This window comes from Mchenga conophoros, linkage group LG11 (genome assembly GCF_057382185.1).
Source record: "Mchenga conophoros isolate Kocher_MC1m ecotype Shallow Benthic linkage group LG11, M_conophoros_male_GT1.1, whole genome shotgun sequence".
Lineage (NCBI taxonomy): Eukaryota > Metazoa > Chordata > Actinopteri > Cichliformes > Cichlidae > Mchenga > Mchenga conophoros.
Genome location: NC_140536.1, coordinates 15,161,395 through 15,188,241, shown reverse-complemented (window position 1 = coordinate 15,188,241; position 26,847 = coordinate 15,161,395). Strand labels below are relative to the sequence as shown.

The 26,847-nt window shown below is 39.0% G+C and overlaps 1 protein-coding gene across 1 annotated transcript in view; it reads right to left on the bottom strand.

Annotated features, from left to right (window-relative positions):
• The window catches only part of dnah5 (dynein, axonemal, heavy chain 5), an 88,470-nt gene that overhangs the window by 11,628 nt on the left and 49,995 nt on the right, over window positions 1-26,847 (bottom strand). The window contains exons 59-76 of the mRNA XM_085291103.1: window positions 25,976-26,179; window positions 25,319-25,498; window positions 22,631-22,768; window positions 20,824-20,959; window positions 20,236-20,417; window positions 18,897-19,031; window positions 17,458-17,613; window positions 15,794-15,976; window positions 13,933-14,037; window positions 13,553-13,691; window positions 12,960-13,074; window positions 12,449-12,639; window positions 11,035-11,156; window positions 7,606-7,755; window positions 6,230-6,475; window positions 5,855-6,074; window positions 4,655-4,860; window positions 4,218-4,421 (exon numbers count right to left, since the gene is read on the bottom strand). Of these exons, the coding sequence (XP_085147229.1) occupies window positions 4,218-4,421; window positions 4,655-4,860; window positions 5,855-6,074; window positions 6,230-6,475; window positions 7,606-7,755; window positions 11,035-11,156; window positions 12,449-12,639; window positions 12,960-13,074; window positions 13,553-13,691; window positions 13,933-14,037; window positions 15,794-15,976; window positions 17,458-17,613; window positions 18,897-19,031; window positions 20,236-20,417; window positions 20,824-20,959; window positions 22,631-22,768; window positions 25,319-25,498; window positions 25,976-26,179 (3,012 nt within the window). The remainder of the gene's footprint in view (window positions 1-4,217; window positions 4,422-4,654; window positions 4,861-5,854; window positions 6,075-6,229; window positions 6,476-7,605; window positions 7,756-11,034; window positions 11,157-12,448; window positions 12,640-12,959; window positions 13,075-13,552; window positions 13,692-13,932; window positions 14,038-15,793; window positions 15,977-17,457; window positions 17,614-18,896; window positions 19,032-20,235; window positions 20,418-20,823; window positions 20,960-22,630; window positions 22,769-25,318; window positions 25,499-25,975; window positions 26,180-26,847) is intronic.

Below are 26,847 nucleotides of genomic sequence, written 5' to 3'. Positions count from 1 at the left end.
ATTACAGAATCGTTCCAGGCTACCTGCGTAGAAGAAAGGCAGAGAAAGAAAAGGCTAAGCAGGACAATGATGCCTGGTTAACAAAACAACAGGAAACAGTTAAACCACTGGCCGAACAGGAGAAACAAAACATTCTCCAGGGCCTAAAGAGGAGGTTTAATGAGCTAAACTTTGAATATCAATCCCTCCCTTTTACTATCTCCCCTTCACAGCACAAAAAATACAATTACAAAATGTTTCTCGAAGAGGCAATGAGTCAAGTTGAAAAAGACATTGCCCTTTTTGAGGAACATAAATACATTTACGTAGGCAGGGAAGATGCATCTGACGAACAACAGTTACAGCGGACTCCACTGCCACCCATTAGACCGAAAAAGACAAAGTTGACACCCGCTCCTCAAGTCACACAACCAACGAAAAAGGAAACTTTCTCGACCGACAACCTACCACCTTTTCGTAGGATGTGTGTTCCACCTATATCCAGAAGTGGAAAGCAACCTATTCCCATGACTGAGAACCTTCACAGACAACCTATTCCCACCCAACTAGTTATAATTCCACGACCTAGTCCTGTCCCTCTGCCACCTATTTGTAAAAAAGCTGAATCTACACCCCGACCACCTGTAAGACCTCCAATGAAACGAGGTGTAACACCCATCCTTCCACCCATTTCCACCAAAAAGCTGTAGTGCTGTACCGTTAGAGTAGTTTTTTAACTACCTAACCCCCAACCGGTCTTGACAGAAGCCGCACCATCTGAGCCTGGTTCTGTCGAAGGTTTCTTCTTTTTAAGACAAAGGAGTTTTTCCTTCCCACCGTCGCCCAGTGCTTGCTCAGATGGGATCATTTGATTGTTGGGGTTTTCTTAAACATAAATTGGCCTATTGAAAAAATGTAGTGGTTCTTACTACATTTTATTTTCAATAGACCAATTTATGTTCAAAAAAAAAAAAATTACAGCAGAAAAGAAAGCATGGGAGACATCTGATGCATTTCATTGCTTTTTAAAAAATAATTTATAATTTATCTGGAACAAATAAAAGAAAGTAAAAATAATCTTTTGTGGATTCTTTTTCTTCAATAAGTAGTAGAATAGGCAGTTCTTTATACATAAAGCGTAGTGTTTTGTTAAAAAATAAAGTGGCACAGCGGCACTGTGTTAAAGGCCTGTGTTTTTACCATCAGCGTGACAGCGTTGTGTTGTTTTTAAGTACTGTATAATACTTAAATATGATCAGTTAGACAAAACCAGCTGATGACAAATGTTTTGTCTTGCTTTGTTTTATATTTGGGACAGTTCTTAACCCAGTTTACAGCATGATTTAGCAGATATACATTTGCCCTTCTAAACAGAGAATGTTTCAATTTCACAGGTTTCACCTCAATTCTTTTATCTGCTGAACTAGAACACTTCAAAATGTGTGACAGTACCAGTAGATAACCACATTTCTGCAAGTTTGTTTTTTGCTTGTTCAGCAACTTCAGCAAGTGGTTATTGATGTATCATACTTTCTTCAGTCGTGATGGATTCTGTTTTCAGACAGGGTAAAACATCAGGATGGTGGCTAATACGGAAAGAAAAATGGATGGTGACAGAAAAACAGAGATAGCTTATACTAGACAGAATGGCCTGCATCCCTTGCTGTGTTCTTTTAATTCTTCAGCAAGGCATTTGATGATGACTATGGGTTCTGGACTTCATGTAAATAATTTTCATCCAAATACTAAAAACAATCCTTATGCAACTTTGTCCAATTCATAACTGGGTACTAAAAGGGCTTCAATTCATGAACAGATGATGCAAGACTTCTGTTTAACATCTTTAATAAAAGCTACGAGTGGAAACTTTCATTTAACATCAAGTCTTGGCAGCATACAGAAGTAAAATATGTAAAAAAAATTGAAATTGCCCAACATTTACAGATTTAATGTGCTATATGTGCATGCCGTTGAATGCATATGTATAGGTTTGTGCATGAGTTTTCTAAGGCTGTGTTGTCATTCTCAGTTTAAGAAGCAGCACAAATACAATGGGCCTGCTGAGCCTGACAGCCATAAGCATCCGTCATAATGAAACTACCTTTAATGAAACAAGCTCAGGAACTGCCCCTAGACACACACACACCTACAAGTTAAGCACACTAATAACTCATATATATAATCTGTGAAATCTCACATAGAGTGCATTTTGGATGTAACAAGAGCACATCACAAGAAAGCAACAACAAATAAATAAATAAATAAATGACACCCCGCTAAACAATAAATATATCACCAGTGTTGGGACTAACGCGTTATTAAGTAACGCATTACAGTAACTACGTTATTATTGTGGTAACGAGCACGGTAACTAGTTATTATGCCAAAACCAGGAACGCGTTACTCGTTACTGGGATTTAGATAGGCTCGTTATTCGTTACTTCGTGTGGTGGCTATCGCGGAGCTTCCACAGATTCAATAACATTAGCAAGTGGTGGAAGCCAGCAGGTGGATGAGAGAAAGGGAGGCAAGAGGAGAGACCCGAAGCGGCCGCCGGTCCCAGTGTCAGGTGAACTGAACTTCAGGTAAGAAGTTATAACCTGCAGTCCATCTGGGTCAGATATGAACCAAGTTTAGGTGGAGTTTATTTTCGTTATGCTGACTTTTTTGTACTGCGTGCTAGCTAGCATGACGGAGTTTCTATACAGCTGGGTGGGTGCTATGTTACTGATGTTGAACTTTATTTTGTTCATAAGGTTAATTATTAGAGTTGCCAACCGTCCCGTAAAAAACAGAATCGTCTGGTATTCAGAGAAAATATTACGCGTTTCTTATTGAGGTGAAAAGGAACAGTTTGTCCCGGACTTCAGCTACAATGAAAAAGACACAAAGCTGGAGTTATTCTGTGTTTACGCTGCACAGCTGCCTCTTCTTCTCTCATCCTCTCACCCTCCCTCTCCTGTTTCTACTTCAATCATGAAACTGATCAATGATCAGCTGATCGGCTTTTCTCTCTTGTTTATTTATCGCCCACTTTGCGCCAGAAAGAGGAAACCAACGGATGTCGCGGTAAACAACAGCAGCACTTTTAAGCTTGATCAGCTGTTGTTAGAATTTATTTAATATTAATTTCTAGTATCAGCTGATGTTTGCTGGAGCCACAGCTGTAAAGCTGCTGGTCATGATGTCGGTTTGGATATGTGGTGAGTGGGAAACATGAAGATGAAACCAGGAGATGTCCTTACTGAATCATCAGAGCTGTGATGGAGGAACAGGTTTACCTTTTAGTTAACATGAATGAGTTGAAGGGAAGTTATGAACTGTTTCTGAGAGACAAATAACACCAGGATCCTTTTCTATGTAGCTGACAGCTGGTAACTGTGCAGGGGCGGGTCTAGCAAAGTGTTGCCAGGGGTCCATGTAGGGAATTAAAAGGGAAAGGGGGGCACAAGGAAATACTTTCTTATTCTCATTTAAAATGTCTCACTTTTAAAAAAATAATTATCTGAGTCTTACAACAAACAATTGATAGATTGATACATATATACCATCAGAACAGTGTACATCACTGTCACAACAGTATTTATTTTCATTCAAAGGCTTTATGATTTTTCCTATAATGGTGGGCCGGTCTCTAGTCAAAATGCCCGGGACGATTTTTTTGTCCCAGTCCAGACCTGTATGCAGCTCATCTGCAGTCTGGTGTTACCTACATCTTCCTATTCAGAAGGCAGAATTTCCAAGTTCTGAGTACAATCGAAAGCACCACGACTGCAGTTTTTGTGTTGGATGTAAAAAGCAGGCTAGGATAGAATCAGGCGTGGGATTTCTCTCGTGGAAATGTGCACATTATTTTTTCCTTTCTATTGGTAGGTGGCACAGTGCACTTGTGGTAAGTAAGCAAGCTAGAAGAAGAATCTTGCTGGGTATCCAGTTACGGAAGCAACACATTAACAAGAGAATTCTGAGTAAAACCAAAGTTACTTTCCCTAGTAACTAGTTACTCTGAAAGTAACGAGTAACTTGAAGTAACTGAGTTACTTTTGATAGAAGTAACTAGTAATGTAACTAAGTTACTCATTTAAAGTAACTTACCCAACATTGTATATCACAGAACTTAACTTTGAGTGAGAAAAAAAGAGAAATAGTCTGGAAACAGATGAATTTTCAGTCACTGACACAGTGTGAGTTCTGGCAGACACGTTGCACTAAGAAATGTCTTATTTTTAGAGACTGACCTGAATGTATGTTAGATACTGGTCAACACTGGAGCACTTTGGGATGCTGTAGCCCTTGTAGAAGCTAAATGCAGGTCCAAACATTTCCTCACTGAACCACACCTTGGCAAAGGTGTTGAGGAGGCGCTTGTCATAGTCGTCGGTCACACGACCACCGTATTGAATCTCTCCAATCATGTATCGAACTGTGTTCCAGGACACACCCTAAGGAGATGATAAAACAGTGATAAAGGATGACAAAAAAAATTTTCATGAATGTGCAATATAATTTGTGAGCAGACTGAATACATACACAGTCAGAAAGCTCTAAAACTCCCAGCAGATGGCTGTTGTTGATAAGTATTTACAATATCCTTTCTTTAAATCTCAACCCTTTTAACATTTTTTTATGGTCAAGAGTCCTAATCACACAGAATAATAAGCATTACTCTACCTACCTTCTTAATATCCATGTCATCAAGATGGTTTTGAACAAACTGGACAGTGGCATTAAAATCAGCCTGGTTGAACTCATAGGGAATATTCCATCCCAGGGGGCCATATTTCCTTCTCTCCTGAACTGTGCTGTGAAGAAAGGCTACTGCATACAGCATCGGCCTCCACTGCGCCATGTTACTGACATCCAAAAGGTCCTGGTTTATACCTGGTCAGGGACATGCAGGTCAAAAAGATGTACTGCATGCCCAAAAGGAGGCTAAGTGTAACATCTACAGAAATGTATTGAAATAATCCATAACTGAATAAAGTCAGTTACTTCTAAAACCAAGCATTGCACAAACATGCACACACAGATTTCCTTTTTAGCGAACAGTTAGGATTTGTTGCGTAAATGTGGGAGAAAAGATAGTGAACTGAATATGTCAGTCAAAATAATACCTTCTTTCTGATATAATACCAAACTGCAATTACTAATCGAAATCAGAATTCCCTAGCAGATCATTACATGGAGAAACCTTTGGAATGCAAGCGCGCGGATCCACACAGGTATGCACACGGGTGTTCACTGCTCGTAGACCCAAATTACACCTTTCTTGGCTGCTACTTCGACGCACATCTGTCCTGCGTGCTGCACAACAACATTGAATATTTAGTATTTACTGCTGTTTACACTTAGCTAGATTAATGCGATGGTGTTGTGTTTAGTATGTTGCTTTGTTTTTTTTTTCTGCTTGTTTTCTATAAAAAAATAAAAAAAAATTCAAGCTGTAGATACGATCTCAATTCCCCTCCAGGAACCATGTCATCTGAGCCAGGAAAAGACAGCTGGTTTCTACATTTTAAAGATTCTTTTCTTTCTTCACCCTTGTTTTGGACCAAAACACAGACTAGATAACTCAGACTTGTTTAAAATTTTACTAACCTTGGGTAACATGGGTAAAAAACAAAAAACAATAAATATAGCATCAAACAGGTGTTTCTCCCACATTTCCATCTTTTTATTCACTTACTTATTCCTATCATGGATATCACGAAGTAGAGGTGTTTTGTATATCTGCATCTCCAAATGTACACATCAATATTGGAATATATTTCATTCTCTTAGGTCCTCTTTCTTTATCACATAGATAAATTGGATCTATTAAACTGGCTAGTATTTCTGGACTTCTTTAATGTGAGCTTAAGTGAGCCAAACCTACCGCCATATGTCCTCTTAAGCCCTGCCTTGAGGCCCTGTGGTGGTTCATTGGTGAACTTGATGGACATCTGGAGAAGTGTGATAGGAAAGTGTCTGTGGACCTCAGTGGTCATCCAAAGGCGGAAGCTGTTGTTGACAAAGTCTGTCTCTGTCACAGTGTCCATGAGCTCATCCATGAAGTCCAAACCCAGGTGGCAATTCTGGAGTAAGGCCCAGCCACCCTGGGGACAAACACAGTAGTATGCCTATCATCCATGACGAAGACTATAAATGAGGAGTTCAAGAAAACCCTAAATAATTTCTATAAATTCCAAACCACATTTTTAGAGACAGAACATCTGTATTGCTAAAACAGCAGTAATATCTCACCACTCACATTAGCCATAGTTTGCTGCAGAAGCTTGCGTGCGTGGACCTCTTGTCCTTGACCCATGGATACATAACGGGTCTCGATTTTCAGCTTCTTCCCGAGTGCTATAATGGAGTCAGTTGGATCTGAGCCCATTGAAAGGAAGCAGATGAGAGGTGTTCGTGGGTCCGACTCCTCCCACATCTTCTCTAAATCAAGAATCACCCCTTCAGTGTATTTCTCCCCTACTGCGTCCATTATGTATTTACGGGCCTAAAGGAAAGAATATGATGCAAAGCAGATGTAATTTTTTAAATGCTTTGTAATGCAAAGAGTTGAGCAAAGTAGTCCAATAGTATATATTGGAATAAATTTACTTTCTAGAAAGCTGAGAACTGAGATAATTCTTCAAAGCATTTTCTTTACTGGCTAACTCTTTTTACCCTTAAGGCTAGGGCAACTGTGGACTGGACTGTGAGTTTAACTAAATAAATTGGACTCCAGGCTTGTCTTCAGTGGGCCAGAAAGTTATCCATCAGTAAAACTGAATATCTTTTAGCCACTGTAAATATTCAGGCACAGCAGGCTGGAGGGTGAAAGCTGTATAACAACAAGTTACACAAGCTGCTTCTTATCTCAAGAAGAGCTTTGACCAAGCAGCTTTCAGTGAAGATTAAGAGATTATACATTCTTGTTTTGTGGTCCGTGTCTCATTTATGTAGCTGTATTTTTAAGTCAGGAGGTATCGCTTCCCAAGCTTTAAGCCATTAACTCTCAGATTAGCAACTTTAAGCCTTTTCTCTTTCTTTAGTGGTAATTATTAATTTTAATTGCAGTCTACAGTATACTATTGAAAATGCACTATGATAGAAATGAGAAAAGTAGATTTACATTGCCTGTTCTACTTGTTGTGTTGTATATTATAAAGTAGGCAAAAGCATGACCAAAAAACAGACCAGACAACCAATGTTTGGCTTTCTAATTAAAGAAAATGGATTGGGTGACCCTTAGCCATCCTATGCTGCTATAGGCTGGTTAGACTCTTCTGATGCTTTTAAAGTTTACACTGCGATATTCATACTGTTAATATTTCCCTTCTCACTCCTGTAGTTTATGTTTTGTCCTTGGTCTCTCTATGTTCTCCTTTTCTCTCTCCTCTTTACCCCTCACCAGTCGCAGTAGATGGCCTCCCTTTCTGAACCTAAACCAGCTTCTGCCAAGGACCCGATCATTAATTCTGGAGCACCGTCACCAAAGGCTTGTTCACAGGGGAACTTATAACAGTTATTACAATATTAATGTTCCAAGGAACTTTTTGTTTTGAATTGGCATTATATAAAGAAAACTGAATTTAATCATTGTATCTGTCCTCTATAGCCATGCATAAACATGTCTCTCCTTACTTGTGCGATGGTCCTGTCAGGACACCAGCAGCGTATGAGGAGCAGCCGTCTAAAACAGTCAAGAGACTGGTCATAGGAGTTTGGGACTACTTCCTCTTCTGGGGCCTCCTTGTCAAACCAAGCCTTCCACTGTTTCTCGTTACGACTTATCTGTAAGAAGACTTATCTGTGACAAAAAGCTCTGACGTGGGAAACAAATATAAAACAGGGCAAAACTTGAACTGCATTACAGCACATCAAAATCTGCAGAAAAGATAAAAGAATACTGTGAACACTTCAAACATATTTAGACACAAAGTGATCTTCAAAGTGGCCAACAAAAGAAAGCTAATAAGTAACAACAAAAAAAGACAAAAGAAGGATGAAATGTACCCTGTTTGACTATGTGCACTCCCTCGCTCTCTCTCTGTGTCTCGTCTCCCTTAACTGTTTCCGTGTCCCCCTCGTTGTCTCCTCCCGTTATCTCCCTGGTCCGTCTCACCTCCCTGAATTTTCTTTCCTCCCAGCTCCCGTGTCAAGTTGTGTGACTTGGTCTCTGTCTTAGTGATTCCTGGTTTACTTTGATAGTCTTCTGTCTGGTGTGCATCATGTTCAGTTTTGTGTCCCCGTGTCTCGTTAGTTAGATCACGTTCGGCTGGGTCCCCTCCAGTAGTTTGTTCCCTCGTTTGCCCTGGTGTGTATTTATGTCTGCGTCTCCCTCTGTCCTGTGTCGTGATCTCCCTCATTTCCCCGCTGTGTGCTCTGCCTGCCTGTGTAGTTCATGTGTATTCCCAGTTTAATAAGTTTTGTATTCCTGGCGTCCAGCAATAAAGCTGTTCTGAGTGTGAGTCTGCATTTCTGTCCTATCCTGCCTGCTTCACACAGCAATTCATGACAATATAGCTGAGGTCTCATGCATGGAAGAAGTCTTATTTATGGCACTTCATTTTATAACGAGCACAGACAGACACAACATGTAATGCGTGACCTAACTAGATGATTATGCAATAACAGGAGGCCATGAATTGACACTGCTGTAAACACCATGTGCTTCCAAGATGCGATCTGCATGTGTGATAGCACAAAATATGCCAACAGATTGTGCTAATATTGTTATGTTTATCACAACGAAGCACAAAGGAAACTAGACTAGCAGAAGTGGCATGGCAATGGCACGGCAATAACCTTTTAACTGTATAACAGTGGATACAGCTCATCAATATAGCTTTAAACTCTCACATACTTTAGGATCAAATTTAGAAAAAAAAAATTGAGGATATACCCAAGACAGTTTAGCAGTCAGTCATAAGGTAACACATACATAGTGGAGGGACCAATTATTTGATCCCCTGCTGAATTTGTAAGTTGCCAATTTGTAAGTTTCACTTCCAATGAAATGAAAAACAGTCTCTATTTTTAATGGTTGTTTCATTTCAATTTAGAAAGACAGAACATCAACCAAAAATCCAGAAGAAACACATTACATAAAAGTTACAAATTGATTCACCTATCATTGTGAGAAATAAGTATTTGATCCCCAAGCAAAACATGACTTAGTTCTTAGATGCCCTTTTTGGCAGCCCAAATTACTGTCTACAGTTCAATCCACAAGATCATTTCTGAAGCAGTAGTAATTGTACTGTGCCCCGTTCTAATGCCAGACTGAAATTCACTTAACACATTAACAAGTAAAGACTGTTTTTGCTCCAAATTTATCGGAGATTCGATAATTTGAGACTGAGGGCAAGTGTTACTCTTCTAAAGGCTCACTTTTACATAACAGGTGAAATAGGCAGTTTTCCATTTTTTTTCTTGGAACAAAAACATAAAGGAAGCAAAAATTCAGTTTAATCCAATTCAATTTGATTTTAATTAAGGTTTATTTTTATTGCTAACTATAGGCTTTATAAAAAAGGAACGTTTTATTTATCTTAAAACAGAGGAAGTGGATAATTTTTTGAAATAAGATGGTTGCAATATGGTCTATAATTAGATGAGACACTTAGATCAAGCAAGGAATTTAAGAAGTAATTTAATGACAGAAACCTTAAAAGCCTGTGTTATGTATCCTGTTAATAGTGACAAATAAATTATAATTAAAATTGTAGTATCACCCTGGCTACAGCGATGAAAAGGAAGTGTGTACAAAGTCAAGACGTAGAAGAAGATAACTGAACATTTTCAAACATCATCACTAAATGCTTGACTAAACCTCAAAACTTCTGTTGAATAACTTAAACTTCTGAATAACATCGAAAGTCAGACCTGTCGTCACAATAATACTGCAAGAAAACTAGCCCATTCGCTTATACCATTGGTGTGTATCTTATGAAGAAATACACAAAGCCAACTTCAATGTCACTTTGCTAAAAGCAGAACAGTTAGAAAGTCCACCACCTCCTCCTTGTCTTTTTTTTTTTCACCACCTCTCTAATCCAGAGCGTTTCACTTTAATTTGCTACACAGCTACAACATCCAGGGGGACCTCAACCAGTCCAGCTTCAGTCCAGGGCTAATCCAATAACATCTAGCAAAAACGTTCCCCACCTGTGGGTGGATGTTGTTCTTGGAAAACTGCTTATTTAGGCCCAAATTATAAACTATCACCATTGCAAAAACTTCAGGCACCGACACATATGGTGGTCAAGTCAGAATCATAAATCACCTTAAACACGCATGTTTTTATCTTTTGTAACAACAGCAATGCCATGGATAACTGTGTGTAATCGAACAAAATTAGAAAAAATTAGGCAGGTTTCCTAATAAAGCTGTATTAACAACATCTTAACAACTAGTTTCTTTAAGAAATCAAGTCACTTCAAAGGGATAAAGCAAGCCCTGCTTCTAAATCTCAATAAAAATGTACCTTTAAAATATTGCTCATATTTAGGCATGTGTGTAATCTTGAAAAAGAGTATGCCCTTTAACGACTACTTACTGCAGTCAAAAAGCTACCTGCTGCTACTTAACACACACACACACACACACACACACACACACACACACACACACACACACACACGCTCAGCCAAAAGTATTTGACTGGAAGTTTCTCCAACTAAGCTCATTTCACAGAGCACTGAGTTTTGACTCCACGGGGACCACAGTGCTGTCATTCATCCACAAGGGTGTGTGTATTTAAGTGTGAGTGACAGTCCATCATGATGAGTGTGTGTCTATGTACAAGAGGGAAATGAAGTGAGCCATGATGAGACTGATATTGACATGCTTACTAGAGCAAAGAAGAGCTGTGAAAAGTATTTAATAAGCACCTTGAGACAACTGCTGTGTATGTGAGTGTGTGAGTGTGCAGGTGTGTATGTGATAGATTAGAACTGCTATCTGAAGACTTAAAAGATAAAAGTCCAAGTGGGTAGATTTTCTGTAGGCTAAAGGACACTATCATACAGCTGTCAAGGCATGTCTAAATTGATCAAGTGTATGTTGTACCTGATCCAGTATATCAGCGAACTGCCAAAGTTTGCTGAGCTCTACAAGATTTAGCCAGGTCATGTCAAGGATCCATTTAGCTGGTTTCTGGGGGCAAGCCTTCAGATCCAAGGATGCACCTCCTGAATAATATGAACATGAACAATTACAGATATAGACACCTGCAAGTATAACTGGAGGATCCAATGCAAAAAATTCAATTTTAAACTCCCAAAATACATAACAAATGTAAAAATGTAAACCCAATCTTCAAAAACACAGAAAAAGTCATCAGAATTGTAATTTGTTGTTTATCAGGCCGGAGCTGACAGATGGTGAAGCTGCGTGCGTGCACCAGACTGTGGCTGTTCTGGTTCTGCCAGTTGCCATTGCTGGGTTTTATCCCCACAGTGAGGAGCACTCCATATCATATTCAGTGAACTGCTACAGTGTCAATATGTTCAAATTCTGCATAGTTTCTGTCATGAGGTTTAAAACCTGTCTACTCCTTGAAATAAACAATAAATATGGTTAAAGAAAAGAATAACAAACAGCAGAAACAGATGGCAATTTTAACAAACCTTCAGGCTGTTTTGATGTGAATGATAGCTTTACAGAAACCCTTGTATTTTCATTTTTATTTCAAAATGGTGTTTTAAAATAAATCTTAAGAAAAAGTAGGGAAAAACAGTTTTTGTCCAGATGAATATGTTTCAGAAAATCTGTCTGTTCATTCTAACAAGCCGTAAGAAATATCATAATCATGTTTACAACCATGTGATCGATCAAACAGGAAGTAGAGTGTTGTTAGCTAAATGATCTATTCGTTAGCTGTAGAATCTTTGGTTCTGGACAATTTGTGAGTCAGCACAGCACTGGCAGCCTTCATGCACTATGTGTCTCAGTATTCAGTGATCCCGCCCTGTAACTTTACATGGTCTAACACTTTGTAGTTTAGCTGATGGTGGAATATCTAGGAGTGAAGAAATTTCCCAAACTCACTTGTTGCAACGGTGGGATGTTGTTAAATTCTTAGTACTAAGAATCTTTGTCAATACAAGCCATGTTTTTTCATAGCTCAGAGCAGATGTGTTGAAACTCATAATTTTGGGTCTTAGCATTTTTATCTTTTATTTGTTTTCCTGCGTTACTGAATAGATTTCATTTGGCGTATTTTAGTAGATCATAGAAATATTGTTGCATTGTTTGATGTTATTTCATGTAACGAAAATTCTATTCTTTATATTTGTAATATGCAGTTAAATACCTAATAAATAAAGAATACTTATGCACATCTAAATGCCAGTAATCAACATGAGTTATGACCCCACTGAAACGTTCCAAATATTCAAACTAACCCATGGTTGCATGTGCTCACAAAAACAACAATTTACCCGTACAAACAAAACCTTCAGTGTTTGCATCTGCCTCTTACCTTTGATGAGTGTGAGGAACTCCTCGTGTTTGACCTTGTTGCTCTGCATGTCTATCTTCAGCGTCATCAGCAAAGTGAAAAGAAACTTGTGGTCCTCATACAGGCCCCGTGCTGCGTACTTATAAACTTCAAAGGTCATGAACTCTATGATGTTGGCGATCCGTTTACTTGTGATAGGGCTTTTAGAAGACCTTTTCAGGGAAATAAACAGGTCTTCTAAATAACATAGCAACTTGAAGATTCTGTTGCTATGTCATAAAATTATACTTGCCAGTAGTAAGAGTGAGAACTTCTCTAAAATCAAATATAAACTACTAGTAATGATTGCACAACTTCATGAAGTAATAACTTGCAGGTTTTTACATTAGAAAGGTATGGTGGTTTAAATGCACAATAGTTCCTTGATTTGAAGTTTGCAAAGACTTTCCAATATACATATAAACACACAACAAATTACTATGGGCAAACCAATTCATTAAGCAGGAAATGGTAAATATCAGCGTATCCTCACCTGGCCAGAGAAAGGTCAAAAAGTCCCAGGAACTGTCTAAGAGACGTCTGATACATGACATTCACCATACTCATCTCTGTAATCAGGAAGTACAGGATGCTGCCCCTGGTGGCCACTGGAATCACACAGGGAAACACAAAAGCACAAACTCCAACAAAACAAGTAATATCGTTCATGAGGACATTTTTAAACAGGTTTTTGAAAGAATGTTCTGTTAACTGTAGCCTCCATCCATCCATCCATTCGCGTCCGCTTATCCTGTTCAGGGTCGCGGGGGGCGCTGGAGCCTATCCCAGCTGTCATAGGGCGAAAGGCGGGGTACACCCTGGACAGATCGCCAGTCTGTCGCAGGGCCAACACACAGAGACAGACAACCATTCGCACTCACATTCACTCGCACATTCACACCTATGGGCAATTTGGATTAACCAATTAACCTATCCCCACTAACTGTAGCCTGTATTTTTTAAATTAAAACCAATATGTCTCACATTTGTGTAACTGAAGGCTGACTGACACTTTGCAGGCTTACTTAGAAAAACACACAAAAAAAGAGGGAACTTTGTTTTTAAATCATTTTCATTTTCACTTACCTGGCCGGTACTCCTCTCTGGCTGCGTTGATCTGGATCTCAGTCTCTGCGGCAATCTGTAACTTCTGAGTGACTTCTTCAGCCGTACACTTCGTGTTGCTAAGGACAAGAATCAGACTCTCATCATCAACCAAGGAACCCTAAAAAACACACAAACAATTTTTTTTTTTTTAAAAAACGATTATTTTTCACAATTTATATCTTATAAAGCAAAAGAGAAAAAGAAGGCTGCAAACTATTTCTAGTTTTAATTAAAAAACGAGAATGCACAAAACTTGGCCCCAACCTCACCCATGCAAATGAATAAAACATTTTCTCACTGGTGGCAATGTAGTTAACCATTTCTAAAAAGAACATTTCTGACACATTGCGGTTTCTTGCCTGTGTGCTTGTCAGTCGGTAGAGAAGACTGTCTTCTAGTTCCTTCATCTTTCTCTTGTTAGATGTCACATCTTCCAAGAGGTCTGTCCTCTCCTTCTCCAATTCCTGGTGTCATAAAAGCAAAGAAAACACAACCACATGAGCAGATATAGCTGCAGGATGGTGCTAGAGAAAGCCTGTCATTAAAATCAAAGGTCTTTGATTCTGCATTGCTCTGATGAGTTGATTCTGTCTGTGGCTTTAGACTCTTCTCCGGTGCCTGTCTATCATGGTGGCCTCTGGTAGCTGTCTATATTATTCTTACTAATATCTGCAGCCGGGTGAAGGTCAAGAAGCTGAGATTTTGGCAAAAAAAATTAATAAATACCTTATCTAAATGAACAGATGAGCAGAATCCTTATGAAGAATAAAAACGCCCCTAGAGGAGAGATAGCCTCAGGGTGATGATAAGACCTGTAAAGCTATGTTGTCGCCCTTTTCTCCGTAGTCCTAAGTAAGCCCCAGCAAATGACTCCAGCTTACCTCTTCTAAGTGTCCAAAAGTGTTATTTCTGCACTGGGGAAAGCAGGTCTTATCAAAATTTACACCACAGTCTTGCCTGCTGGGAGCATAAATTTGACCAGCATGCTAAATCCCTTTTAGAGTATGAGAGACAATAATTGTGATATTTTGTTTTGAGAGTGCGAGAGATTAAACTAAAACAAAATTTGTCTTGTTATCTAAGTCAAATTTAATGGTGGCTCATAAGTAGGCCGACTATCCACATCCCATTAAACTGACTGCCTTTAAGCGGGTATAAAAAAAACTTCTAAGTGGCAGGTGTGTTTTAAATCAATTAGATTGCTATTTTGATTGTAGATTACAAGCATATTTTCCTAAGAACTGCTGTGTTGGACACTATCACAGCAGGTTGTTATCAATGATAAATGCTCTTTACATATAATGTAATATAATATAATATAATATGAATACACAAATATTTATGAAAATGCTTTTTTTTTTACATTTCCTATAATTTTACTTTTACTATGAGAATTATTATGGTCAAGACAGCAGGCTGGTTTGAAACCAGTGGGTCTGAGAGGACAGAATTAGTATTCATACCCTTTCTATTACTGCATATGAATGATTTCAATAGCTTACAAAGACAGATGTAAGTCATACTGGAGCTGAAAGCTGTGCGTAGAATTGAAGTTTGACTGAAAGTAAAAAGAAACGATTCAACAGTGATGTTGGGTTTGTGAAAACTGCACAAATTGTAAAGACAAGAAGCAGGGCTTACAGCTGAGGTAGTAGTTTTAGCTCTTATTTGATTAAATCCAAATTTAGTACACAGATACAGTAACAAGCCTCTTCCCATCTGGAATAAATCTTTCATTTCATGACCAGCTATCAGCAGAGGGAAAATTGCTTTTCTGTAACAGGACCAGCCTTTTCAGAGTGACAATCAATGAGTCCTGCATTTGGTGCATTTATAATTCACTAATCTATTCCCCAGTGAGACTGACGTCACTTGTCTGTGTCTTTGTGCGTATGCTTGGTACCGATACACGTGAGCACTATTTCTGGGTTACTTTTATTCCCCACTCACACTGTGTTTGACCAAAGCAGGGCGGTTGCAATTGTTTGTATTCAAATGGCGTTCTGATGTCACAGTACAGAGAAAATGAGATTGGGAAAGATGTAGAGAGTCTGCATTTAAATGTTGTTCAAGATTTATTTCAGGTTCTACAAGGATGCACATAAGCAGTATTAATGCAGGGGTACAGTCTAATAGTACATTATGCTAACCTAATTTAAATATGTTCCTTAATTATGTATCGTCTGGCTTTAGTGGCTACCATTTTGAGTACTTGTATACCTGCTTTTCAGTGAGGATGACTCTGCCCAGCAGCTGGTCCTCCAGTCCTCTCATGGTGACAGTGAAGTCAATGATGGAGGTGCGAGCACTTATTTCAGGAGTGTAAGCCGGGTTAGGCAGCTTGGTGGTCATATACAACCTGAAGCCCTTCATCACATCCACTTCTTTGTCACCAAGCTTCACCTGCAAGAGGGTGTATGTGTGTTATTGTTTAGAATATTAAGTCTTACAAATAACATAATAAAGAGCTCAGAGTTGGAATTACTGGTTGGAGTTCTGGTTTTCCATTGGAAATTAATGTGGGTGTATTTGGATGCTAAAAGTTCATATTTTTAGCATCCAAAAGTGCAGAATTAATTTAGAGTGTTCTCATTTGTGTTTTCAGGAAATTGGAATTGTTCAAATCTTTATTAGCAACACAGAAAAGACATTTGCGCACAATATAAATGTTTTTTCTCCAAAAGCGCAAACCATTTTTTCCATTAAAAACATATGAATGTCCTGTTGTACCCAGAGTCTACTTCCAAAGCTTAATTTGGGGTCGTCATTTAGGCTAATGAAACCAAAACCACTCAAACTGTGATCTGCAATTTTCCCAACTACAATTATCTTCAACATTACATAAAACTGAAGCTGCAATAGAGTCAAAATCGGTGCATTTCGCATCTCAGGAACAGGAAGCACTCTGCAAAAGTATGCTGCAATTTCAGCCTTCATCCTGTAAAATCATTTGATTTTTTTATTTTTGTTTTTTTACTAACATGCCCCCAAACACCCACAACTCACGCAACAGCATCAGGTAGCTCCAGTTTGTTTATTTCGCCCCCCAAAAAATAATATTCATTCAAATCAACCAACATCCCATCTGCACTGGCTCAATGCTCCACAGCCTGAACTCCTTTGCATTAGAATGTGAGCTAATACAGGATACCGAATGCACTTTGTGTACTGTATTTAATTTGATGTTACTTTAACAACTGATTGAGTTCGATTTATGTGGTGAATTTAACTTGTTTGGCATCAACAAAAATTATGGAAATAAAAAAGAAAAGGAAGTTTCATTATGCAACAGAAGTCTGTTAAAGTATCGACACTTGCCCTTGTTCTAAGTGGTGACATATTGAATGTTTGTTTCCCTGAGTATGTCTTAAAATTTTATATTTTATTGTATTTTTTGTTAATGTAGCTTTCAAAACTGTCTGAACACCCAAAGCAGAGTCAAGAGAACCAACTGTGCCTTTTTGACAAGATCTAATGATGCCGACCTTCTATAAAAAACAGCAAAATAAAGGAGGAAATAGTACAATGTACACTGCACAGTGTAAACCCTTTTCCCAGACTTACCAAGTACATTTTAATCTGTCTCAAAAGAATTAATATGATCTAGGAAATGTGGTCTGGCTGCCAATGATACTCATACTTAAAACTCTCTTCTAGTCGACACTACCTGTGCAGTGTCAGCGAGAGAGCTTGTTTTTCTCTGTCTGAGCTAATCAAGCTCTATCAGTCCAGGTGTGACAGCTGGCGTGCCAAGGAGAAGCTGGCAAAGTCTCATCATACTGACCACTAGTCTTTGAACATGCCTGCCAATTTCATACCCTTCTAACTAAAAGTAAAATCTAACACATGGATCTAAGTAGGATTATTTCGTTCTGTGTTGTTACCTTGTAAGTGGAGCCGGTTTTGATGAAGTTTTTCTCAAGTATGTTGTCAAGCGCAGGGTCCAACTCCTCCCCCACATCCTCAATCAAAAGGGGTCGACCAAGAGACAAACTGTCCTCTAGGTGGTTCTTGAAGTACTTGTGATTCAGTGAGGTGATCTGAGATCAGACAAGAAAACACATTTTAAAATGGTAATTGTCTGATTTCAATGTGCAGTTTGGATGACCACCACCACAGAGCCTGATATTGTCCTGAGGATATGAAATAAATGGGCTAAATGTGAGAAGATTTTACAAAACAGACAAAAATACTGATTTTACTGTACGATACAATAACCTTCCTATGTGACCACAGCAGCAATAATATTTGTCTCCAACAGGAGTAGGAGACACATGTGTGGTTTCCTCACTTTTCCTTCAAAGCTACAAAGGTCAGCCTCTATGTGCGGATTCTGACTGTTCAAGCTAACAAAGAATTACTTTTCAAGTGAGCCATTTTTAGAAAAAAAAAAATAAACTTTTTCTAATGATGTGACCTGAAGAAAGGGTTGAAACCTACCGCTGGAGGAAATGTGTCTCCAGGATGCTCATAATGGGATTTCAGAATGCATTCACTCGGCTTAGAGATTGCCCCTAACAGGGTCAGCGACTTTTGCTTAGCTTATTATGTCTGCAGAATTGGTGGTAGTTTTTTTGTGGGGGGTTTTGACATTGTGCTCTGTATACTGGATAGCAGGAAGGACCAAGGGCATTAAAGAATTTAGGACCACAGTTACTAACAAGCAATGATGATCCACAAGGCCAGTAACATTGTGGGGATGGAGCTGCACTCTCTAAATGTGGTGTCAGAGAGAAGGATGTTTTCCAAGATAAGGACAATGCTGGACAATACCTCCCACCCAGTCACAGGAGCACGTTCAGTGAGAGACTGAGATTACCCAAATGCACCACTGAATGACACAGGAAATAATTCCTGCCGGTGGCTCTCTCTCTGTAAAATTCATGAATCTAAACCACCAGTACACACTGCAGTAGTTGCACACACTTATGATCTGCACATCCTATACAGGAATATAAGGGCACTGCAATTTCAGCTTTGTCTATATTCAGTGTTGTCTAATATATTGGGATATTTATAATTGGAGCTATTTTCGTTTATTAGAGCTGTTTTGTTCTATTTTTAAATTAGTATTATTTCATTGGTACTTTAACTTGGTAGTAACTGTTCTTACTTGGAACTGTGAACACACAATTTCCTCTAGGATTCTGATTCTGATATTAGAGGCCACTAAAAATCAAAATGGGCACAGGACATTTGGACTGGTGAAGAAGACTAGGTATAATGCAAAAGGCTGCATGACGGATGGATGAATGGATGCATTCATTTAACTTTTATATGCTTCAGACATTGAAACGAAATTGTAGAAGATAGTTTTGCAAACCTGTAGCTCATTCTTGGCTTCTTTGTTCTTGATCCAGATTTTTCCCTGTGTCTGTGGGTCAATAAGGAGGGGGAAGCGGGCAGCTTTGGTTACAATAATGCCATTGTGAATGGACAGGTCATCATTTGGCAAACCCTGTAAGACACAACATGAATAAATGGTGAGGGTCAATCTTGATGCTTAACAGTATCTCCACCAATGATAAATGGTCCAGCAATCAATGTTTCCTGGGATCCTCGTTTAAAGATAAATAAAAGATATTAGCAGCTACCAGTGCTACCCATCAGCGTTTTAGTAGCACCTATGGTATCAGTTTAAAAATCCTAAATTGTCTGGTTTTCAAGTTATCTGATTTACAAACTGGGCGTCCACACCACCCGGTTGGCGACCCAGCAGACTGACAACAACACCATATCAGCTTTTTACTGCTGAGGGGTAAAAAAAAATATGACTGTTAACATAAACTAACATTTACACAAACGTTAAAACAACTTAAGCTAACAAAAATGTTAGCAATTCTAGTTAGATTCCCATATATTCACAAAACTTCTTTCAACTACTAACTACTACATTACTGTTACTACAACCAACAATAATAATAATGACGCTATCAGTTAATTTTTAATTAACCTAATTACCTTATTTTCCGCAGGATTTTAAGGTGCACATAAAATCCTTTAATTTTCTCAAAATCGACAGTGAGCCTTATGTATGAATTCTGGTTGTGCCGATTTTATGTGGTACACAGCACTCAAAAATCTGTCAAAACATGTTTTAGTACAACTATGTTTTGGTAAGCTACGAAGAATTGATTGTCAGAGCGTTATGACAACCGTAGTCAAGAGCCTTGCGGAACAATCTGGGTCCAAAACTCCGTCAGTTTCAGGACAGGTCCCAAAGTCGAACAAACAGTGCGACATCACAGAGAGTTAACTGTCTAAATTCTTTCACATTTAATAAAATGATCAGCGTTGCTGATTTACCAGGTGTAACGATTACGTTTAACATACAGGCATCCATGAAAACAGAATTTATAAGATTATAGTTATAGGTTAGATTAGAGTTATAGGTTAGCAGGAAGTTAGCTCGCTAGTTTCCGTCTAAACATGATATACCATGTTATGACTGAGAGATTTCTGAAAAAAATTAAAACATACAGCTCTGCTATGGCTTCCAGCATAAATGAAGACAGAAAACTAAACAGCAGTGATGCTTGTAGGGTTACTGGGTTGGGCTAGCTGGTATATTGGGTTGGGCTAGCTGGTATATAATGCTGTGCTACATTACATGTGGCATTAATATGTAAAAACATCTTTAATTAGCAAAATAGATCACTGACCTGAAGGTTCCATTCACTAACTGTGGGCGCATCAATGAGCAGTTCAGTCAGATTGAGGTTGTTACCAAACGGGATGTAACGTTGCTTCAGCTCTCGCTGCCAGTCGTTCAGCAGAAGGTTACGAAACTCCTGATTGAAAGGTCCTGAGTAAGAAAGAAAGGCTGTGGCCAGAAGAACATCACCTGGAACAGGAACAAGCGTTGTTACGTGTACATACTTATCAGTACACATCAGTGTATCAGTTACATATTAATCAGATGTGGCACTGCCTATGCACTGAAATGAGAACATGCCTAAATATTAGTGGGGTAATTTTAAAAGTGCAAGAAATTCCATGTCAAACAGTAGCATCACGACCATCCCGCTGATAAATTAAAAACATTAGCATACAATAACGACATGACAGATTAAGGTTATAACTCCAAGTATAACTGCATCATCAGACAGAGATTTTTCACTTCACTGCACACTATTTATCCACAGAACATTTCCCATATCACACAAAGAACTTCATATTATTATGATAGATATTTGTTATTATGTTGCAGAGGCTAACTCTATGTTTTTGAAACCTGCTGTGAAACCCACCCACGAGCCGTTTGGTTTGGACAGCAAACTCTTTGCTCTGTTCCGTCCATCTCTCCTTCTCGCCAGCGAGACCGCTGATGAGACTGGACGCTGTCTGCATCTTGTGTCTGCAGCGCTCAGCATCCTCCAGCAGCGTCTGATGGGAAAGGGGCCCGCAAACAGGTCAGTAGGTTGATGTGTCTATTTAGCCTTGTGTGTCTGTCCAAGTGTGTCTGCCTCTATCCAAGTCTTATTCCACCATCTGCACATTCGTGGATTAAACCCCTAAAAGCTCATCTCTGTTCATCAGAATTACATACCCATCATCATTATCTAACTTAGTACGCATGAATCTAAGAATATTTGCCTCTTCCCTCAGCTGCTCACCAGCGAACTGCCCCTCACTGCATGCGCAAGCCACACTTTAGGTTTTTTTGCTTGACAGAGAGGGACACAGTGCCCTTCCACACTGCTGAAGTGTGTGCTTTGTTAAGCAGGAGAGAAAAACCGAGGGCTTCTTCTGTAAATCAAGAGGACTATAAAGGAGAGGTGGTGCTGTTCCAACAGGTCACAGGAGAGAAGAAGTAGTGTGATGTGTCAGGAACACAGTGACTTGGGCAAAATAAAGAAAATGCTGGGTGTTAAATCTGTGATTACAAACAAAGCATACAAATGCAGACAGATTAACACGTCCTGGGAAGCTTGTATTGCCCCAAGCTATTGTTGTTAATGTTATCTTCACTTTATCTGTCTTCTTTTGCTTTCCAGGACTCATTTTTAAAAAAATATATTTTACCACTTTATAAAGGGGAAATATTGAAAAAGGCATGTGGCCTGTGCTATGAAGCAGAATTTCATCTTATCCTGGTACTTTCAGGGCTAACCCTGAGTTTTTTGTATTATGAAGGTGGTTTACTTCTTACCGAGTTATATCACCATGGTAAATTATGCTGCAAATCTAACTTGCCTTTTAAACATAATTGAATTAAACACTTGATTACAGTCCATCAGATTCTGTTTAGATCATCAGTATCTTAATGACTGAGCTATGATATTTTTAAGCATGTCTGTTTCCTTCCCATGAGCCTAGTGTTCCCAGTCTTCATCCAGAGAGCCATCTAGATTTCCAGTTCTTTTTCTGTTTTTTGCCTTTTATTGTTTAGTTATGGACTTCGACTGCATTCCTAATAAAGCTTGCTTTCTGTTTTACATCGAGACTTTGGTCTTCACTTGGAGCCACTCCTGTCCATCATCAACACCAAATGCCTTTGCAACGAGCCTTTCAGTCTCACTTTTAGCCCTGGAAGATGAACAGTCTCTGCATCTTAATCATGACATTATAACCTGTTCCCGTCCTGGTCTCTTAATCAGGGAGTCTTGATTCACTTGCTGTTCCATTAAGATGTTACATTTCACATCACAAAGTGTACTGAACATGGGAAAACACAGACCAGATGCTCTCACAGACCTCCACAGAGGATTAACCGGTGTTACTCAGTCACTTCAGTAACTAAGGTTCAGTCCTTTTTTTCCTTTTAGCCAGGCTGTCACAGATCTTATGGTACATTTGTCATACTGTACATACTGCAGTTTATAATAATATTGTTATTACATCAGTGCCACATTGATATTCTCAAAAAACATTTTGCTTTCTTGAAGAACGTGGGAAAAAATATCATGTAACAAATAATAAACACAGTTTATCCCCTATAGTAATTGTTGCACTTTCAAATAAAAGATAAAAGGTATTAAATTCCTATATCAGGAGCAACACACAGGTTTTGTGTACTGAACTAAATTACAGTTGTGTTTTGATGAAGTTGCTGACCTGTTTCTCCATCATTGCTTTCTCATATTCCCCCTGTACCACATCAAGCTCTGCCTGCTTGGCGTCTAGCTCAGCCTGAGCTTTCTGAAGGTCCGCATTAGCTATGGTCAGACGATTCTCCTGCACGGCCAAGTTAGCCTAGAAAAAACAGAGAAAAACAATGAAAGAGTGTGGAGGGGAGAGCTGTGATGGTTTGTTTGCTTTGTTTTTTGCACATTAAAAGCTTCAGGTAAAAAACAGAGAAAAAGTCATTAAATAGTTAAATGGTTAGTGGGATGCCAGTTTATCTCACAGCATGCGCAACCCACAAAGATTAAATGCAGCAGCCAGCGTTCAACTCTAACCCATGGCCTCAGTTACCAGTGTGCTATCTAATAGAGGCAGAAATGTCTGAAAATGGTTAGTAAGATATTTTAGAAGAATGGACATAAACACTGAAAGAAAGAGTTTGAAGATGACAGAAGTAAGCAAAAAGATAGTTTGTGTATAGAGCTAGGGTTGTAGAGAAAACACTGAAGCTCAAAAGCTTTGGAGAAAACTTGAGAGTGTGCTTGGTGTGGGATAAGGAAAAAACATAGCTATTTAATATTAATTGACATCTGAGGGGAACATCCCGTCTCATCTTTCTGCATGTCTGTCCATTCGACTGTATCTCTGTATCCAGCTTAAAGGGAAAACACCACTGGGCTCGAAACCAGAAAATCTGTTTTGTAGGCTGTGCTCCACAAAAGGTCAAAATAAAACAACAGTGCCGAGGGATGTGTATATATGTAGCTGTGTGTGAGTGTGTTTGGAGGGGGATTAGGGAAACAAAGTGGAAAGGAGGAAAAAGAAATTGGTGGCTAGAGCAAAAAGAATAGAATGCAGTTAAGAAAAGAGAGAGGTGTTGAATGAGAACTAACAAGGGTGACAGCAACAGATGTCATCATCAGGCAACATTTCCAAAAGCATAAATGTACACTGTAAATGCCTTTAAATGACTATGACCCATCAGACATTCACAGCAGCTTGTATTTACTTGTAGTTAACCGAGTGGGTGATTCTTCAGAAGAATTTTGCCTTTTGTGTTGGTGAAAGCACATGTTACAGCCATGGGTCACTTCGCTCCTTCATCTGGCGTGATTAGCCCTGTCTGTTTTGTATGCTTATTAGCATGTGCAAGCCCCTGTTAATGATTGGTGCCTGGACTTGTCTCTCATCCTGCCTCCTGGCCTGCACTGCGTTCTCTCACGAATGACTGGACAGTTGCCCCGGTGCAGTGGTTCAACTGGAATACAGCACTAATCACAGCAGCCGCTTTAAAAGAGCTGCCACTTTGCTATTCAGGACAGTGTGAACAACGTGCCATGCTGTGTTTCCTGATTGGCATGAACTAAAGGTTGCTTGTTAGCTAGTTTTGTATTGTTTGTAGCTAACAAGCTTCTGCAAGCAACTCTGTGTAGTGCTTCTCATGATTCTGTAACCTCTTCCGTTGACCAAGCTCGGCACACTCATCCAACTAGAGACACTCAGTTTAGAGGGTGACTAGTTAAGTAAGTTTGTCCCTTTAAAAAATGATAAGTAAAAGAGAGATTAGTTGAAGTAAAGTTCAGTTGCTTCTGGTTAGAAAGCGGTCATTGGCACTGTCTGGCATCTTTATATCCACTTTTCCATTGTGCTTAGACTACATTATCTCTAAACATATTTTCTAAATTTCTATATTTTTTTGACCAAATAATTTTCTGTTTTGGAAGAATTAACTGCTGAATAAGGTAAGGCTGAATATTAACACTTTAGAAACGTTCTAACATTGAAAATGTTAGCTCTGTATTCTCTACTAAGTCATAAGTCCTTTTTCCCCAAAAACAGCCACAGATCAAGAAAATGTTTGATTTAAAGGTCAATCATGGATGCAATACACCGTTTTTCTTTTTGTTAAACACTTTACTTTGCCTTTAGTGGCTGATTTTGCTGATCCATTTAGTTGTCAAAAATGGCACACACAAAAAAATGACAAAAATAAAGATTTAGTATGTTTGTGTTTTATCTCTGGGGTAAGCATGGAGGTGAGAGAAGGCTCAGCTGGTAAGCTTTTAGCTTACACAACTTGTGATGCTGTGCAGTAATAATCAAGACTTTGCACATATTTTCTGCAGATATCAGATCTGGGTGTGTGGATTTAATAATTCATAATTAATAATTGAATAATTCACAGGGATTCCAGTGACATAAAGCGAATAAATAGTGCAGCCTGCTGCATAAATAAGCAGTCTTTGAGCACAAGGAGTCTGAGGAAATCCATTTTCAGGCTTGTATCACAAGATTAAAAACGTAAGCCTTGAAAATATGAGATGCACCCAATGTTTATAATCAGTGGATAAATACTTCTGAATTTTGCTGCACTTCAAACTTCTACCATCAGCAAATTATTGCTGCTGCAGTGTGGAAATGTGCCTTTTTGTGCTTTTGTGGCTTGTGGTTTTTCTACAGAATGAAATGTTTCATATTCATCAGATTGGGAGAATAGTCCAAAAAGTGTGTGTGTGTCCCTAATGTTACACATTTTAGGAGGTGTTTCATAATACATATTTGTAAGGGTGAGTTTAACTTACAGATGCCAATTGGTAGTCAGTGGAATAGTAGATTATTCAGTTCACTTTCTGCTTTTCTGAGGAAGCACTCTACTAGATCTGCAATAATGTTTGTTACCTTCAAGGGCAAGACCTCCTTGTTGATGGAAAAGAAGGAAGCCATGGCTTTGGTCCAGGATGCTATGCCAGCTACATTGCCACACACCCTCTTGGCTGTTTCGATGTTGTAGTCAGGCATTTCGAAATAAGGCTGCAGGAGCTCCACAGTTTCCCTATTAATGCTGTCCTTGGGGAATTGCTTCAGGAGGGGAAAAGAGGCAGAAAAAACAGAATGAGTATGCGGCGGTTTAATCTGGGACTTATTTCAGCCTTTGCATTTAGACAAATGCTGAAAATGCAAAGCTATACAAAACCAGAGAAAATGAAAAAATACATACTGAAAGGGACAAAGACAGAAAATAGAGCATGTACTCAATTGAGACCAAAATTGCATCAGGATGAAAAAAAAAACTATTTAAATCAGGGCATCAATGGGTTATGTTTAAAATAAAAGGTGTTTACAAATAAATATTTTAATAAGACATGAACCACTTTTATGGAAGTGCAGAGACTAAACTCTTAGAGTCTAAGTTTAGCCCTTTCTATTATGTAGAATGTAGCTTTCATTCATGTTAAACATGGCAAATAACACAAAGCATAAATCCTGAATCATGTGTTGAGATAATATGAGCACTTCAGTCTTAACTATATACAAATTAAATAAATGTTACTGCACCTGCAGACTGCCCAGGAAGTTTCCAGCAGTCATGAGTTTTAATGACTCCTGCCATGAAGGAGTGTTGCAGTTCTTCTCTGGGTCAACTTTCACAGGGTTGACCTTCCTCTGGAAGAGCAGCAGCACGCAGTCCATGATCCGCATGATGAGGTGAGGGGGGCGACCGAGTGTCCGTACTGTGGCAATATCCGACGGTTTAATTGTCTATGTGGGCAAAGAGGACAAACGGAGAGCGGGAGAATTTAGAACAGTCATTTACTGTATGGCATGACCCCGATGGGAGAGCTGGAAACATGTGACAAGTAAGTCGAGTAAGGATTTGACGCCAGCAAACTGGACAAACGCAGAGCATGTTAGGAGACGATTAGAGCAGCGCGTTACTATGACGAGAACAAAGGATAAATCATTTGTTTCTCATTACCGTGTTCAAAGAAGAGACAGATACATTAATGAGGATTATACCTAATTCTCCAGTTTCAGAATATAAAAGCAGAGGAGGTGTGCAGAGGGAAACAACACGACGACTGTAAGTATAAACTGTGGCAGAATGAGAGGAGTTCAGGAGAGGGTGACACAGGATTTCCTCCAGGGACTGATTAAAACAAGAGACAGCAGACCAGTAAAGAAAATGTTCCTGTGAGAACTGTTCGGCTGCTTTACTCTCTTCTTATCTTTTCTTTTTTTGCACTTCCCATTTCTGTTCTCTCCTCCTTGCTCCATTTCCACTCAGTGCAAGCCTGAATTTCCCACTAGAGTGTCAGCCACCAGACAGTCTGGGTTATCATGTACTTCTACTTTCACTAGCCTATATCCTCTATTCTCCTACAGCTTCTTATGAAAATCTCTCACTAAGCCCATTGTTACAAAATAAA